Genomic DNA, 18,828 nt, shown 5'->3' with positions numbered 1-18,828 from the left:
AAACCACAGATTAATCGATTATTAAAATAATTGTTAGTTGCGGCCCTAATACTATTTAAATATTAGCACAGACACTGTTTATTTTTGGGAAACCCTGTTTAACTTGGTCATGTGACACGTTTCTGACGAACGGCTGACTGCAGCGGGGCGAACGCTTCATTTATGATGTGGTCTTTCACGAAGCCTTTAGAAAGGGACGGACCTTTTTGTTCACACGTTGAAGGAGGAGGAGTCATCAACATGGCGAGGATCCGCTGGTTGTTGACGGGCGTATTTCTCGTTGAAAAGCTGGTAAAGTCGTGGAGAGAGTCGGGAGGAGAGGAGAATAAAGTAGAAGATAGAGAGGGGTCGAAGCAGAGGGTGAAAGAGGTAAAAGGTGTGTGTGTGGGGCTGTGTGTGTGTGTGTGTGTGTGTGTGTGTGGCTGTGAGACGTGGCAGAACGAGGCCTGGCCCACCGGCAGATCTGTTCCATATGTTTCCTGGAGGAAGAGAGAGACGTGCAGCTCTCAGCACAACAAGTCTTTGTTTAGAAAAGACAAAACGGTGGAGGAGTAAACGCTCCTGCAGCTCGTCGTTGTTGTTGTTGTCGTTGTCGTGCGGTCCTGTTCTGCCTCTCGGTCTCGTTTTCTGTGGACGCTTCAGGTAGAGATGTATCTGAGGAAGGCAGCTGGCAGGTTTTGGGGTTTCTAGAAGTCAGCAGGGAGCTGGCTGCTGTTGGACAGGAGGCCCCCAGAGAGTCTGAGAGGGCAAAGAAAACACACGCACGCACGCACGCACACACACACACACACACACACACACACACACACACACACACACACACACACACACACACACACACACACACACACACACACACACACACACACACACACACACACACACACACGCGCGCACACACGCCGGTTTCATCACATTCATCAACCCTGTGAGTGTATTTTAAAAGTTTGAATTGGTTTTGATGAACTTTCTGTGTCCTTCACATATCAACACCTCCCAAAATATATGATGAGCGTATAATATATCAAGACCCAGCGTAATGGGCGACTACATTTCCTGGACGTCACATTCATGAAGCTGTAATACTTCATTCAGCCTCAAGGGTTGAACCTAGAGATCGAATATTAAACCACGTTCTACAAACTAACATCTAAATAACGGTGAAAGGCTCGAACCTCCAGACTGTGAGAGGAGAGCCATGAAAGCAAGATTACTGTTTTAGATATTTATTATTTGATCAATTTGAAATGCAGTTTTCAGACCGTAATTCTCAACTTCAATGAATAACCTTTATTACCTTCGCATTGAAAATGCGGAAGGTAATGTTTTGATCGCCGTGTATTTATTTATTTGTATGCGTGTTACTCGCATAACTAAAAAAGTATTTAACCGAATCGCATGAAATTTGGTGGGATGATTGGTTATTATCCGGGGACCATTTGAATAGATTTTGGGATCGATCGGGTCAAAGGTCAAGGTCATGAAAAGGTCAATATCTTCTTTTTACTATAGCGCGTTCAATTTGTATCCAATTGGCATGCAACTAATGCCAAAATGTTCATAATTCAATGCCCAATCTTGTGATATGCGAAGGTATGCGCTCTACCGAGTGCCCATTCTCGTTCATATTGTTTATATATTTTTACATTACACATCATCCTGGCGAAAATACGGACCAAAACGTTGTTTAACAGCTGATTTGACAGCAATCAGTCCAGTATTCATGTCACATCCGACCCGTTGTCCTCACTCAAGTTATCTCAAACATAAATACAACACGACGGTACCGACTCAGCAATTAATGGACAATCGTCTTTTCATATCTGCCTTTTATATTTCCACCATTGATCGACCTCTTGTTGAACCCACAGAGTGTTTTAGCATCTCTCCTCCATGTGTTGGTGCGACAGCCCATAACACGGCAGTCTGGATTCCCCATAAGATCAACCTGCGATGACAACATGTCAGTGCTGTGTTGACAGCCTGTTGTCATCAAGTTCTCCTTTACGTGAAGCAGTCTTCTCCAATGGCACAACCCAAACACTGTGCCCACGAGAGAGGGGTGGAAATGATGCTCATTTATAAAAATGCCTCTTTGGTCTGTCAATATTCAACAAATAGCCACAAAACAATAAAGATTACACAAACAAACCCAAACCCTACAAATATTAATTATGAAGTAGGACAACAATACGTTGGATTCAATCGTCTGACTGGAGTTTTAATGTTTTATGATCATTTCTTATAGACTCTCGTGTTAAAAAGCTTCATGTTGTTGAGTTCACTGCCTGCTGAATGAATCGGGTTTGGTCAACTCCTGTGTTGGGTGAATATTATAGAACTCACCCATTTAAATCCTAATAAGGCTTAAAGTTGGGCATAATTGAGGGCCGCTTTGAGTGGCAGGGGGGTGGTGTATAATGTCCAAGGCTGCGGCTGTGTCACCAGGACCACCTCAGCTCCACCTCATCTCCACTTCATCTCCACCTCATCTCCACCTCAACTCCACCTCAACTCCACCTCATCTCCACTTCAGCTCCACCTCAGCTCCGCCTCATCTCCACCGACATTCACCTCTTTGCCCATTTCTTTCGGCGCTCGGCTGTGTCGTCACCGCCAAGATGTCCACGGCCGAAACCACCCACTTACAAGCACTCTTCATAAACCTGTAGATGATGTCACAGAGACTACATTCATATCGTATACGGTCTGTGGTCTGCTAGAGAGGTTCTTTCTCCAGAAGTAGACGTAGAGTGTTGTAGTAAAGTGTCGAGCAGCAGCAGACTGAAGTCAAAATGCCCCCCAGGAAGCTGCAGCTCCTCAACAATACACTTGAAATGTGAACACATCCCCCTGAGTGTCTTCAGGCCTCCAGATCAACATCAGACCACCGCCACTGAGGCCAAGAGACCTTCCTTTAACTCTTTAGTGTGCAGCGACACCTGCTGGTTGATGAAGGAACTGCTCCACCAGCCTCCTGCCAGGGAAACCACTGGTCCCCAATAACGATATTAAGCTTGTGCTTTGTTGGTCTGGAAAATATCATCGTATTAGTTGTAGTAGTATTTCTGTTACTGTTGTTGTTGTTATTTATTTATTTTCAGTTACACTGACCCTGAATCTTTTCATAAATAAGGAGGTAGAGGCAGAAAAGACTGCAAGGAAAAAGCTAAGCAGCACAAACGGGTCCCTGAAGGAAGTGAATACATGACTTTAACCATATTGTATAGAAAGAAAAATGTACATTTGTTATTATTATTATTATTATTAGGGCCCGAGCTATAACATATAGTAGCTTGTGTGATGCTACTATATGAAAAATGGCGTCGGCTGTGAGCTTTTGAAATAATGCCCCATGATTATTTCCAATGAAAATATACTGTTGGTCCGTGAGAGAGCCGCCAGACTTCTCCTGGACCGGAAGCCACACAAGATCTACAGGCTCTATGGGGTCTAGACCTTTAACTCACACAAGCTCTATGGGGTCTATGGGGTCTCGACCTTTAACTCACACAAGATCTACAGGCTCTATGGGGTCTAGACCTTTAACTCACACAAGATCTACAGGCTCTATGGGGTCTAGACCTTTAACTCACATAAGATCTACAGGCTCTATGGGGTCTGGACCTTTAACTCACACAAGATCTACAGGCTCTATGGGGTCTAGACCTTTAACTCACACAAGATCTACAGGCTCTATGGGGTCTAGACCTTTAACTCACACAAGCTCTATGGGGTCTCGACCTTTAACTCACACAAGATCTACAGGCTCTATGGGGTCTAGACCTTTAACTCACATAAGATCTACAGGCTCTATGGGGTCTGAACCTTCAACTAACACAAGATCTACAGGCTCTATGGGGTCTGGACCTTCAACTAACACAAGATCTACAGGCTCTATGGGGTCTGAACCTTCAACTAACACAAGATCTACAGGCTCTATGGGGTCTGAACCTTAAACTCACACAGGCTCTATGGGGTCTGGACCTTCAACTAACACAAGATCTACAGGCTCTATGGGGTCTGAACCTTTAACTCACACAAGATCTACAGGCTCTATGGGGTCTGGACCTTCAACTAACACAAGATCTACAGGCTCTATGGGGTCTGAACCTTCAACTAACACAAGATCTACAGGCTCTATGGGGTCTGAACCTTAAACTCACACAGGCTCTATGGGGTCTGGACTGAGGGTCGGACCGTAAAAGGCATTTGAAGACTGACACTGAGAACTTTTGATGAACATATTTGACAATGTTCCGTCATTTTATAGAAGACTATTGACGACCAGGTTGTTGGTAACCATTCACTCGGTATCTGTAAACTGTGTCGTGGTGACGAGTCTTCAGACATCAACCTGCTCATATCTTACAAACCAGTCTGCTCATTGATCTTTGAAGATACTTTATTTTATCCAAGCTTTGTCTCACATGTAGAGTCAAATGTATTCAAGTAGCCTTAAATCACAAGATATGACAATCAGAGCCCAAATAACAAAAATCCAATGTTAACTTTACAAATCAACCCCAATTTAATTTTGACAAAAAGTAACAACATACATGCGGAGGTGTTCCGGGTTTATTTAAAGACAAACTAAATAAATATAGCACCATTTCAGAGGAGAGAGCACTGGAGAAGGAGCTCTTAGACGTCCAAGATTGGGCATTTCATAACCTGACTATAATTTGTAATAGTTCACTAAGTTGCTATAGTTCATTAAAACAAAGTCATGTTTTGAGTTTATATCAAGTACAATGTATAATCCACTCTGACATGTAGTTTACTAAATAAAGACATACAGATGGGGAGATAATATAACCCAACACACATAAAGACGAATACGGGGCTTCAAAGGGACTTATTGCACTAAATAATGCCAGCTCCATTCATTGAATGTACAGACTTGAGCTGGAAGGGAAACAGCCGTATCGTGACTCTTTTATAATGATCACTCTCAACTTTAAAACAAAAAAGGCAAATATAGTATGTGATTAAAAAAAAGCATTTAGTTTGTTGTTGTTTAGAAGAAAACTTAAACTCAGAAAGGTTTCTACACAATATCTCATTAAAAGACTAAACTAGAAATAAATCGGGTCATTTGGTGGTTTTGCTTAACGTGACCAGTAGGAGGCGCTTTATTCATGGGAAAGTTTACACAGCAAAAGCTGAGGACAACCTCGCAGACACTTGAACTTCATTATGATCTACAGAGGTTCATGTTATTATGTCCACCCCCTGTAAACTGCCCTCTCAGCACCAACATACAACATTAGTCTGTTTCTAATCTGTAAATTGTACCTGCATTCAACAACATGTGCTACACTTTCTAATACACATCAATATAAGGTAATTTCTCTCTTTTCCTGAAATCCAGTTTCATCTTGTTTTACTTATCAAAATTATTTTCAACTCCTTCCCTTACACCCTTACGAGGATTATCGGCTTTCCTTCCTCGCCGCCTACTTCCTGAAGTTTCCGAGCTGGACGCCTCTCCGCCCGGTCACGCAGCGGAAGGTGGCCGGCTGGATGTCCCAGTACTTCACGGGGTTGGCGAACAGGCTGATGCCAGTGTACAGGTTCTTCTTCCCACTGGGCGGGATGGGGCAGAAGTCGTTGACTCCCACGCTGCTGATTTTGTTGCCGTGGAGATAAATCACCTGAACAGACAAGAGAGGATTTACTTTAACTACTTTGTCAGTTTTTATGTAAGACTGTTACCGTGGAAACTCTGGATCACGACCTTCAGACGAGGAGAGAAAACCTGAGTCGGAAAGTCGGGCATCACTTCATGACTCCAGGCGGCTGAGTTGAAGGAAAGCTGATTTATTTGAGATGACTAACAACATCTCTGTTTCCTTCCATTACTCATGTGACAAGAGCGTAGGATGAGTTGGACATCAAGTATTTTAGTTTTTATTGAACATCTACTTCAGCTACTCGAGGTGATACGATGGAGGTGGACTGGTGGACGGGTGCAGCGTCGGCCCGTTTCACAGCTGCTGTTTCTAAATGTCATCACAGTGTAAACACAGGTGGAAATCATTAATTAATAATGTGAATCATGGCCCCGTTCCATTTTAGGTAGTGAATGGAACGGTACCATGAGGACTACACTGTTGTCTACTTTGCTATGACATGTAAAATAACTGTGGGCCTTCTGGCATTAATACAGGCGCCGTACCAGACTTCAATGGTAAAAGGGGAACTGATCCCAACCGCCCCCCCCCCACCTGGATTTAGCAGACTATTTATCTTTCAGCACTCATCGACAGAATGATATGATGGATAAAGAAAGAGTTCTCTTTGTAGGGTGTCTGGGCTCAGTCTGAGAAACCAGATGAGAACTCAGACATCTGGAAGTAAAAACAGCTTCTCGACGAAGGAGTCGATTGAGGTGGTTCAGTCATGTGATCACGACGCCTCCCTGAGGAGCGCTTACACTTGTAGACAGGAAGCTGGGGGTGAGCTGGAGGACGTGACCACATACATGCATCTCAGAAGTACTGCCAGCTTGGAGCTGTTTGGGACATGTCCTTTGGTCTCCGTCTCACCTGGAGGGAGCGCAGGGAGTTGAGGTTCGGTGGGACCTTTTTCAGACGGTTGTTATCCAGGTTGATCTGACGGACGTTCGGGATGCTGGCGAAGCTGCCGTTTTCTACATACTTGATCTGGTTAAAGCCGAGTCCTAGCCTGCAAGAATGGCACAACATAGTCGACAGGTACACCACGTGTCAGATATCTGATTTAAGGATCTGATAAGAGTCCTAGTTTGAACAAGAGTCTGTTTCTAGGGTAACATGTGTCTGGTTTTCACCTCTTCAGGTTTTTATATCTGATGAAGTCTTCTATTTCCACCTTGGCGATCTTGTTGTAGTCCAGGCTCAGCTCTGTGATGGAGGTTGGGAGGTCTGCGAGATAAAAACACACCAAACATAACGATGTTAAATGTGGATTCAACATTCTTTACTTGATTACTTGCTGACGTCGGCAGTGTTTGCCTCGTCTAGTTGTACACTTGAGTCACAATACAGTAGGTTGTTGATCGGATGTAAAAGAAGAGTCTTCATTTGTTCAGATAAGCATACCATGAGGTGGTTGGTACTCTACCTTTTGGCACGGCGGTTAGTTTGGCCTCTGATATTCCGACATACAGGGTCGACAAGCCGTTAAAAGCTCCCAGTCCAATCCCACTGTTGGCCAGAGGGTTGGCGCCCAGCTCTGTTGAGACGAGCACAAAACATCTGGTTTAATTATTAGGGATCTATAATCCATCTTCAGTTACAGTAGAGAACATCAGTTTGAGGACTTGGTACCAAATACTACAAAGTATGTATTACTTTCTCTGGTTTATTAGAACATTGATGATTGGTAATCTGATATTGGAGGCTTTACCCAGCACGTGCAGTTTCATCAGGCCTTTGAAGGCATCCTTCTGGATCCTGTGGATCTTGTTTTCGTGGAAGCGGAGCTCGATGACGTTGGGAGGCAGGTTGGCGGGGATCTCGGTGAGCAGGTTGTAGGAGAGGTACAGCAGGCGGAGGTGGTCCATGTTTCTGAAGGCCTTGGGGTGAATCTTGGAGATCTTGTTGTGGATCAGAAACAGGCCCTGGAGGAAGAATAATGAATAAAACATCGTTGATTATATTTTTGTCAAACCAGAATGAACTTTAGCACTTAACATTCAACATTTAAATGGCCAGTTGGAGAGTATTACAGTTTTGTTTTTACAAAAAGGATATACCTTTTATTATTATTATTATTAACAAATGTTTATGACCGCAGGAATCTTGTTATTTTTTCTCTATCTTGTACTGTATTTCAATAATAAAACCTGGAATCAATTAACATAATCTAAATTGATCAAATCTAAAGAGGACATTTTTTATTTGGGTTTTCTATTATAAAGAGTTGACATTTTCTATCAAAATACACCCTCATGTTTAGTGCCTGTCTCTTTAAGCCCCCTCCTTGAAAAACAGCCCAATCTGCTGTAATTAGTTTTTTGTGGATTGGTAGGAATGGCAGATCCCCAAACGAATGCAAGAAGCCATATTTCGGTTCTGGACAGCTGCACCGTTAAACTCTTGAGGACGAGCTGCTGTGTTGGCACGGCGCTGCAGATTGTTGTCACGTTGTTTGCTTTGATACACAGCACCGTGTCCAGAGTGATGGGCTTGATGTGGTTTGTTCTCGACAGCGAGATCAAAGACGCTCTGTGACCGCCCGACTCCTTCACTGGGAGCAACAGAGGGACTGTAATGACGAGGCTGCCGGCTGCATTCGGGCTGAGCTACTGAGCCGTTTCTGCCTATCTGGTAACTATAAAAGCTACACCTTTATGTTATCGTTCACTTGTACCGCGAATTTAAAGGCATTTAGAGTTCTCCACTAAATCTGAGCATTTTGTAGATGGTAGTAGTCGTAGTAGGAAGTCACTGTTAAAAGCTGGCTCTCAAAGTATTTCCACTTGTTGACGTGTTCTTTTCAGAGATGTCTGCTGATTTGGTTGTTGATTCTGGCTCCAGAGATGCAAATGTTCAGTGGAGAAAAACCACTGAATAATTACAATTCTTATCGTCTTTGACTCTGAATCGATTAACAGATGTTAAGGAGTAAACACTAGAACACATAGCCTGTGTTGTTTTTACGTTTCTTACGTGCAGAACTGTGATTGTGTGTTGGGCAAAATGCTGAAGTGGCTTGAACTCTCTCCTGTCCACCAGGGGGCGACTCCTCCGGTTGTATAGAACTCTATAGAAAATGACTGTACGTCTCTCTTGATGTATTCCCTCAGTAAACATTTAAAACATTAATTTATGTCTCAATCTCTAGTTTCAAGCCTTCTTCAATACAGTATGATGTTCATTTAGTACATTATTGTCCATTTAGTATGTAGTATGCTTTAGGGCGGGGCTACAAGGTGATTGACAGGTCGCTACCACGGCGTTGTCCGGTCTTGGAGTTGTCCGTGTCTTCGTCTTACAACTTTAACCCTTTAACGGTGTGTTTTCACTTCATGTACCCATCTTTTTTTTATTCAACTAGCCACTTCTTGTCACATGGTACATTTTAAGATCTCTTGGTGCCATTGAATTGGTCAAATTTTGAATCTAGATGCAGTAAAATGAATCCGAACTGAACTGAAATTAACTGGACTGGACTGAACTGGACTGAACTGAACACCCATTGCTTGTCACAGCGGGGGGTTCTAATTGATCAGAGAAGTATTGACCCTAAGTACCCCACAGATTGGATTGATTCAGGAGATGTGACTGGAATAGAACGGTCTCGGTTGGTTTCTTCACATTCAGACTTCCTGTTGTTCATGTCTGTTTAATGGTAACAGGAAAGTGGGTGTGGTTTCTCTTACATAAAGCTTATTGAGGCCTTTAAAGTCGTTCTCCTTGATCTCCGTGATGTCGTTGTTTTGGAGGTCTAGTATCACGGTGTCTTCGGGAATCTTCTGGGGAACAGAGATCTCACCTGTTGGCAGAAAGAAGAACGCCTCATCAAAGACCAGGAACCGGAAGGGATGAAGTGAGCTCAAGCAGCTCCCATGTTTGCATCTAATACTGAGACGTACAAGAGAAGACGTCATTGGGTTTTTCCCAACTCAACTCTTCCATCTTATTGAAAGTTCACATTTTCATTGATGCACTTTCATCTCGTCACTTTTTTTGAATGTGACATAAAAGGTTTAGTTGAGTGTGCGATCGTTTACATGAAGTCTATCAGGAGTATTTTGCAGTATTAAAGACAGACGAACACATTGGTGGTTTTAGTATCTTCTATTCATGGTAAATGTAGAAGAGTAAAATATAGAACACCAAACCTTCACGGATCTTAAATGGTGAACTTCATAATTTCTAATTAGATAAAAGAACAAACCTTTATATTAACATCCATGAATCAGGGTGTCTTTTAAAAACCCTGTTTACAGTAACATGTGGATCCAGATGTGTTCTCGTTAAGGCTCTCCTGATATACCAGTGTTAGTGATAACCATCATGTAAAAAGATCATGGTAACAATAGCCACTTGATGATATTGTGTAAATAACCCAGCGCCTCTTAAATCATTGATCCTGATACTGATAGTGATCAATCATACAGGTATGGTTACTGACTTTCTCTTACCGCCCTTCACTTGTAATTTGAGTTTAAATCGTTTGCCAAAAAAAAGACAAAACACGGATGGCATTATTATTTTTTTCAAAACCTTCCACAGATATCGCAATAATAACGTTTTTGTAGTTCTTTTGGTCAAAGTAAAGTGATCTCTCACCCTTGTCGGAGCATTGCACCACTCGGGGTGAGCATTGACAGCCGGCCGGACAGTTGTCGTCGTAATCTTCATCTTCATCATCATCGACTTCTTTGACATTGACGTCTTTGTCATCGACCTTATTGTCATCGTCCTCATCGTCTTCATCTTCCTCGTGGCTCGAATCGGCCATCATGATGTCATAGTTTCTCATGAAGTCCATGACATTGATCGACTGGTAGGGTTTGGCGTTGCCTAGCGCCAGCAGGCAAAGCAGGAGGAAGACCCTCATGGTGTTATCGGGAGGAGGAAGAGCTGCGGGAGAGAACGGAGGTTAAGTCAGCGCTGAGGATAATAGACGGGACGAGGCTGTGATGTCATCGTGACGCAGAGGAGGTAACCCGGTGGAATGCTTTCTGTTTGTGTCTGGAGTTCAACTTTGTCCAGTTTGTTGTGAAACTATTCTCAAAGTAGTTTCCCCAATTCTGCCAGCGACCATCCACCTGCTTTCCAACAGCCAGCACTCAATATCCTCAGAAACGGCTGCTTCTAGTTACCATTGAGCCATAAATGTAGTCAATACTTGAACTACTTCATATACCTTTGGGTAGTTACCTTCACATTGAAAATGCGGAAGGTTATGTTTTGATCGCCGTGTATTTATTTATTTATTTGTATGCGTGTTACTCGCATAACAAAAAAAGTTTTAAACCGAATCGCATGAAATTTGGTGGGATGATTGGTTATTATCCGGGGACCATTTGATTAGATTTTGGGATCGATCGGGTCAAAGGTCAAGGTCAAGGTCGTGGAAAAGTCAAAATCTTCTCTTTACCATAGCACGGTGAATTTGTATCCAATTGGCATGCAACTAATGCCAACATGTTCATAATTCAATGCCCAATCTTGTGATATGCGAAGGTATGCGCTCTACCGAGTGCCCATTCTAGTTAGTTCTGTAATAATGCATTATATGTTATTAACTGGCCACATGTTTTCATGTCAAATCCTAAAAATGAAGCAGTAACTTTACCTGCAAAATGAATGTGGTAAATAAAAATGACTTCATTTCCCTTTTGTGGTTGTGACCAACACGTCTGAGGAACGTTTTCCATCACGTGTTGAATTTACGCCACGAAGAATTAAATCACGACTAAGACAAAAGGGTTCCAACCGGCTCCGAGCAAAGTGTACCTAATGAAGTGGCCGGTGAGTCTGCATCTGAGACGTCTGACCAGCTGAGCGTCGGCTTCACGGCCCTCACGTGAACCTGGCAGGAATGCATTGATACAACAGAGCGAACACTGGAGATCCTTCAGCGGTTTCATTGACCGCTGATGTTTTTTCTATCAGCGTTTCCGCGAAGCGCTGAAAACCTCCGCTGGAAACGAGCAGCCGCGGCCAACATAAATGTTTCTCATCCGTCACCTAGACGGCATCGGCGGTGATTCACGAGATGATTTACACATCTTCCTCTGTTACACGTTCACACAGCCTGCAGCGAGAGGCCGAGGTCGCCCGGTGGGCGGCGCGCTACAAACAGAAACCTTCAGTCGGCCCACAAATATGTGGTGGTGGAGCATCCTGCTGCAGCAGCACATACCGCTCGCCAGCGGAGACCCTTCCTCGGACTGCTTTGTTCCTTGTTGCACATTTAGCACAAATTAAGCTCTTTTTTCTCTTTTTTTTTTCTTGATGTGCGTTTCGCAACTGAACTTGGTGGGTTTCTCTTGTTTATTGTGTTTTCCTGTCACTCAAACAAGAGAGAACCGGTTCAATAGATCTGAATTCACTCTAGTCCCACTGATGAAGGAAAAGTGCTTTTGTTTATAGTATAAGCTATAATCATATCTCTGGAGGTTTACATTTCATGAAACAACCAAACCAGAAGTACAGCCTTCATCCCCTCTGATCTCCAGCAGGACTCTCATGCAGTGTTGGTCCCTACCTACTTTTTATTATTGGGGTAATAGTTAATCTGTTAAATGTCAGATAATAGTTTAAAAAAAAACATCCATCCGATAGTCTTGATCGTGTTCTCTGGACCAACAATTTGCTTTGGAAATATAATAGTTTCTAATTGACAATTACTGATCAACTAATGGATGAATTGTTTCTGCACTTTCAGACGTTCTACTTTGTTCTGACTTCCAGATTTCACTTGTGTTTTTTAAAATATTAGTAATAATACAGTTCTCCAACATGACCTTGACTACTTGAATTTAAACCCCAGAAAAACACATGAGAGGGCACAGCGTTCAATATAAAACCCCACCGTTAAACATCAACTTCCCTTCAATTGTTTTGCACATCACAGACTTCACTTCAAAGATCACCCACACACATCCCTGTACATTGAGCTTGTGCTCAAAAGTTTGCATGTAAATCAAACTTCCTCAGAAATGAGTACATTTGAAATATTATCTTTTAAAATACATGGTGTTGTCCTCCTGTGGCTCCTCAGAAAGAGAAGTCTTGTAAACTGACCTAAACAACTCAGAGATGCTGCATCCTCTGAAAAGTAAAATGCCAGATTGACAAGTTAAAGACTTAGAAAGATAAATTTTTTTGTTAGTAAATAATGGGTGTGTCCTACCTGGGCCGTCAGGTGTGTTTGTGTCCTGGTTTAAACCCCACAGTGAGCGCAGCAGCAGCAGCAGGGTCCAGCTGGAGGGCTGAGAGTCGGATCCTCAGTCAATACATTCCCAGTGAACGGAGGAGAGCATCACCATCTCACCAGGAAAAAAACTGCTCCCCAGAACACCCCCACCGACGGAAAACCACCGCTGTTCGGGTGAGAGGTTCAGTTTCAGTGAAGAGCTGTTGACTCTGTCAGCGATCTGACCGCCTGTACGTCTCGGGGACGACACTCAGGCTGTCTGTCATGTGCTTTTCATCAGCAGCTTTGAAGCGACGCCACGATCGTTAGCTTCAGACTCCTGACCGCTCAAGTCTTCATGTAGAAGAACACTGGTAGGTGTGTCACCTCCCATGCCTCCACGGCCCGCTGCCATATTAAATACTTCACGTTAATATGAGCGCTGCACTCTGGCCTGTTGGCACTGGGTTAAACCAGGAGAGTGTTTCTGGACAGACGTTTGGGTTTTCTCCGTGACGTTAGGACGGAGGTGTAGGATGAACGCCATCTGAATGTCTTCCTCTGGGGAAGTCGGTCACAGTGAAGGAGCCAATCAAAGAGCCGAGGCTGCCTTGTTGACCTACAGTGCATTTCAATTAGTGGCACATTTAATCAAACTGGCAGGAGGAGCAATATTTGTTGATGTTGGCGTCAAAATACCCTTTAGATTGAATATGATGCTGCAGAGAATCCTATTCTACAACTAGATCTACGTGGTAAACAGTCCCTTTTTTTAAAGTATTTAAAATAAGAATTCCCTGCAGCCTCCAGAAATGTATCACTCAATCATATCTTATGCAAGTAGTCACAAACTGTGAGAAGAGGAAGATGATCAATAATGAGGTTAAACAGCCAACGGATTGAGCCTGTGAGAGAAGTGAGAGAACTCTTCTTCTTTGGTGTCGTTGATGTTCTCTTTTCTCAGCAGTCACAGTTCTACAAGTTGATAAAATAAAGCTGACTTTACTTAAATCGATGGATGGAGCCAACTAAGGCTCATTCTATTGTTTCATTCCTAGAAAATTATGTTTCAAAAAACAAACTAGAAGCAACTAGCATCACACAGGCAATTACAAAAAGTCCAGACTTCTGAATGTCTTGTCAGCAGTGTGGTCGCCTGCCTTAAGGTGGAAGAAATGACCGGCCCAGTCAGTCAGAACTGTGTTAATATATATTTCCCCCTTAATTGTAAAGTAGAGGAAAGAGGCAGAAGAGAAACAGAGTTGATGCTTTGCAGCATCCAATCGGCACGAATGAACCGCTCTGTGTTCTGCACGGTGTGTAGTTTAACAAGGCACCATAATCTTTACATTTGAAGTAGAAATACCTCCCAAGAATGGAAAAGAAACCTGACGGGAGCCTGCTCCCTCAGGGGCTCACGTGTTACACTGTTCCTTTTTCCACTCACTGCTCGTATTTTCTGCTGAGCTGAGCTGGAACGGCGCTCTGAGACACAACTCACGGAGTCAGACGGTCCAAATATGCCCCGGTTTGGCAGTCGGACAAACCGAAATGGGAGCCGGTCTGTGTTCTGGTTTCAATGCTTCTTCTTAGTGAAACCATATTTTCCAATCCATCGGGGATCTGGTTAAATGATCATCCCATCAAAACGAAGCCTCCCGAGCGCTCCCCTGTTCAGTTCTTGAAGGTAATTCATAAATAGAGAAAATGTCTTAAAGCAAATTTATCATTTGTTTTTCCCACAAAACTAAATTATGCATTACAAGCAATAAAACTCACCCTTCTTCACGGTGTAACCTCCCATAGGGGAAGGCAGAGGCATTCGTCATCATAAATGTCAGGGTTACTGTGCTTTACAGTCCTAACCATGAAAGACAAAGGTTGTTGCAACTAGATAGAAAGAGCTGTCTCTGGTGTTTCTAAAGGATGTATTAATATAGCAGTTGGCTACCGTTATCTAGAAGTCCACAGTTGGTTATCTAGAAGTTCACAGTTGGTTATCTAGAAGTCCACAGTTGGTTATCTAGAAGTTCACAGTTGGTTATCTAGAAGTTCACATTTGGTTACCGTTATCTAGAAGTCTACAGTTGGCTACCGTTATCTAGAAGTCTACAGTTGTTATCTAGAAGTTCACAGTTGGTTATCTAGAAGTCCACAGTAGGTTATCTAGAAGTTCACAGTTGTTATCTAGAAGTCTACAGTTGTTATCTAGAAGTCTACAGTTGGTTACCGTTATCTAGAAGTCTACAGTTGGTTACCGTTATCTAGAAGTCTACAGTTGGTAATCTAGAAGTTCACAGTTGTTATCTAGAAGTCTACAGTTGTTATCTAGAAGTCTACAGTTGGTTACCGTTATCTAGAAGTCTACAGTTGGTAATCTAGAAGTTCACAGTTGTTATCTAGAAGTCTACAGTTGTTATCTAGAAGTCTACAGTTGTTATCTAGAAGTTCACAGTTGGTTATCTAGAAGTCCACAGTTGGTTACCGTTATCTAGAAGTCTACAGTTGGTTATCTAGAAGTCTACAGTTGGTTATCTAGAAGTTCACAGTTGGTTATCTAGAAGTCCACAGTTGGTTACCGTTATCTAGAAGTCTACAGTTGGATATCTAGAAGTCTACAGTTGGTTACCGTTATCTAGAAGTCTACAGTTGTTATCTAGAAGTTCACAGTTGGTTATCTAGAAGTCCACAGTTGGTTATCTAGAAGTTCACAGTTGTTATCTAGAAGTCTACAATTGTTATCTAGAAGTCTACAGTTGTTATCTAGAAGTCTACAGTTGGTTACCGTTATCTAGAAGTCTACAGTTGTTATCTAGAAGTCTACAGTTGGTTATCTAGAAGTTCACAGTTGGTTATCTAGAAGTCCACAGTTGGTTACTGTTATCTAGAAGTCTACAGTTGGATATCTAGAAGTCTACAGTTGGTTACCGCTATCTAGAAGTCTACAGTTGTTATCTAGAAGTTCACAGTTGGTTATCTAGAAGTCCACAGTTGGTTATCTAGAAGTTCACAGTTGTTATCTAGAAGTCTACAATTGTTATCTAGAAGTCTACAGTTGGTAATCTAGAAGTTCACAGTTGTTATCTAGAGGTCTACAGTTGGTTATCTAGAAGTCTACAGTTGTTATCTAGAAGTCTACAGTTGGTTACCGTTATCTAAACGTCCACAGCTTGTATTGCCTCCTGTTGAAACCTCCGGCTCGGTTTACAGTTCCTTTGTAGCTCTGATGAAACAATACCGTGTTGTGAGCCAGACTTCAGGATGAAAGCTACACTTCTCTAATTGGATCCTGGTGTGAAGCTGCTCTGTGCCCAGGCTTTGTTCCACACGGAGCACAAAGCCAACAGTTTATCTCATTGTGTTATGTTACCCGGCTATTGTTGTCCAAAAAGCAACCTTTAGAAATGTTTTGTGTTTTGTTTTTCTTCCCTTCTGAATGATCATACTTCTCAGCTGACTGGTCCGCCACAGAAATATTTAATTTGGTCGTTTGAATAGTCCAGAGGGGAAAATTGGTTTTGTGGTAGTGAAGACATCTATGGCGTAATTGTTGAAATTACAGTATTCCAATTGCAAATTAAATGTTGGAGATCATTTCCCGATGGAGTGTAGTCACGACGTCTCTTCTCTCTCAGAATCTCATGTTTTCCAAGCCGCCGGACGTCTGCGACGGCTCTGGAACGGCCGGAGCTCGTCGTGTTCTCGCGTTGAGAATTTCCTTCGAAATGCCGCGGAGTCACCGGGGGCAACCGGCAGGACGCCGGTGCCGAGGAGTTGCCTCAGCGAAAACATTGAAGTGGAGCAGTGACACGGTCACAGCTCTGCGTGTTTACCTGCTGCTTGGAGAGTTTCCCGGCTTGCACAACAGGCCAGTGTTCACCAGCACCACGAGTCCACATGACGACGATCATGAATATTCAGCATAGGCTCCGATTTAACCCTCCTATTACCTTTGGGGTCAAATTGACCCCATTCAATGTTTAACATCTCTAAAAAAATGATTGAAATAATTGTTTTATGCTTCATATTTCATGACTTTTCCTAATTTATTGGGGACAACTGGGAAAACATAAAATTCACATAATTATATTTTTTCAATGTCCTGAACACAACTTGTACGCAATTTGACCCCAGGCTGTTTTTCACTGTGTAAAACAAATCAGAAATATCAACTTTTTTATATATTTAAAGGGCTATTTAGGTAGTCAACAAACAAACATAAAGTACCTCACACTTAAACTTGGGAAACAATATTAATTCTAATAATTTTCTGGAGGTTTTAATTGCTGGGGTCAAATTGGCCCCGAGGGTAGAAGATGTTAGTAAATGTGAAGGTCACAGGAGGGTTGAAGCATGCTCAGTATCTGGGCACCCTTGGGTGATTGTGAGAACACAAAGATGGTAGTAGTAACGTCATAAAAATATGAATTGAAGATTTTTTTTACTTGGAGACAAACCTGTGTCCATTCCGATATTTAACATTTACGGTGTAGTTCTACAAGCCCTCTGTGTTTCCATCAGTCAGTAGCCCCTCATTTGACATTGATTTAAACATTTTTTTTTTTTTTTTAACGTGCAGGATCATAAAGGCGAAACACGCGCTGTGAACAATCCGCAACGCCTCTTATTGTGAAGCGATGATGAAAAGTGTTTTATGGGATCATATAATTTGCTATTAAATACAGAGCAAACACCAATGGTGTTAAATTGGTAAACGACCAGATGAAAATGAACCAATGGTTGTGCAGTAAAAACGTTTAATGATGAATTTCATTTTCCTTTTTTATTTTTTTTACCTTCAAATAAAGTGGTTTAGATTTGTGGTTCCAAACATGTGTGACCTGTGACCTCTTAAAATGAAGTAATGCATTATTGTGAGTTATACTCAGCGGGTGTGTATATCTACAGGAAATGAACATGTCAACTAAAAAGTTATTTTTGTTACTGTTTTATCCGGATAACTTTCAGAGGGATGGATGAAAAAATTGTCAAATTATTAACATGAAGAAATAAGTATAGATCAGATGAGCAACTAAAACCTTGTTTTGGGGGGGGGGGGGTCATTTAATTTCCATCATCTTGTGAGCAACGCTACAAAGTTCAAATATACTTTCTATTCCTCCTGTTATTGCTGAATGAAGGCCCAACCTCCTACGCGTTGTGTACCTGTTGATGAAGTACCTGAGTCGTCCTCCTCCAGGCGGAGGAGCGCTGGAGGCGCTCGGTGACGGATTGTTTCCCTCGGCGTGTTTTATTGGTGACGCTGGTGATGAGCGCAGCAGATGTTCAGCTGGGAGCCCACAAGAGAGTTCTCTCTTCAACAGGAACACTTCACATCCTTTGAGCTTCACCTCAAAGTTTTCCATGTGAAGTGCGATGAGATGACGACTGCCGGCATTGCCGATTGTTGTTCTTTATTGCCATTTCTACTTTTTAGATTTACGATTGTCTGCCTATAGTCGTCTCGTATGTCCTCTTTCTCTTCTCTCACCGAAGAGGGAGCTGAGGTTTTCGTCGTCCTCACATTTGAGCTTTTCTTTTCCAATCGCCCGTTCCACCTCGTCTGCTCCCGCAGTAAATGATCCTCGGCCTCAGGCTTCCACAGGAAAATGTGATGATGAAGTTGGCTTTCGGCGCTGGTAATTACAGCTCCCGCTGCATGTGTGTGGCATGAGGGGAGAGGACACGCGACGCAAAGATTACCGCATTTCATCACCACGCGTCCTTTAATAGTCGCCAGACGTGACTCGGCATACGTTGAGTATTTGCATTCAGTGTCCACATCCTTTAAAAAGAAAAGCCCTCAACGTGTTCCACAGCATTCCAGATGGAAACACGCGGCTCCGGACCTCTGAATCACCTCCTCACATTTTGTCATCGTCACTTAAAATATTGCATTTTTAGGTTAGAATTCTCTGTGGATACACCGATTCCTAAACAGTTGTAAACAATAACGGTCCCACAATT

At 42.6% G+C, this 18,828-nt stretch overlaps 2 protein-coding genes across 3 annotated transcripts in view; one reads left to right on the top strand and one right to left on the bottom strand.

Annotated features, from left to right (window-relative positions):
• Positions 1 to 18,828, top strand: part of cenpp (centromere protein P) — a 79,210-nt gene that overhangs the window by 39,443 nt on the left and 20,939 nt on the right. The gene's annotated exons all lie outside the window — the stretch shown is intronic.
• aspn (asporin (LRR class 1)) lies at positions 4,388 to 13,056 on the bottom strand. The gene is made up of 8 exons (XM_056436492.1): positions 12,859 to 13,056; positions 10,284 to 10,577; positions 9,371 to 9,483; positions 7,393 to 7,606; positions 7,108 to 7,218; positions 6,815 to 6,908; positions 6,552 to 6,690; positions 4,388 to 5,657 (listed from the first exon to the last, which is right to left on the bottom strand). The coding sequence occupies exons 2-8, from the start codon at positions 10,552 to 10,554 to the stop codon at positions 5,460 to 5,462; spliced, it is 1,140 nt and encodes a 379-aa protein (XP_056292467.1). The 5' UTR covers positions 10,555 to 10,577; positions 12,859 to 13,056; the 3' UTR covers positions 4,388 to 5,459.

This window comes from Pseudoliparis swirei, chromosome 18 (assembly GCF_029220125.1).
Source record: "Pseudoliparis swirei isolate HS2019 ecotype Mariana Trench chromosome 18, NWPU_hadal_v1, whole genome shotgun sequence".
Lineage (NCBI taxonomy): Eukaryota > Metazoa > Chordata > Actinopteri > Perciformes > Liparidae > Pseudoliparis > Pseudoliparis swirei.
This window is presented reverse-complemented; position numbering and strand designations above follow the sequence as displayed.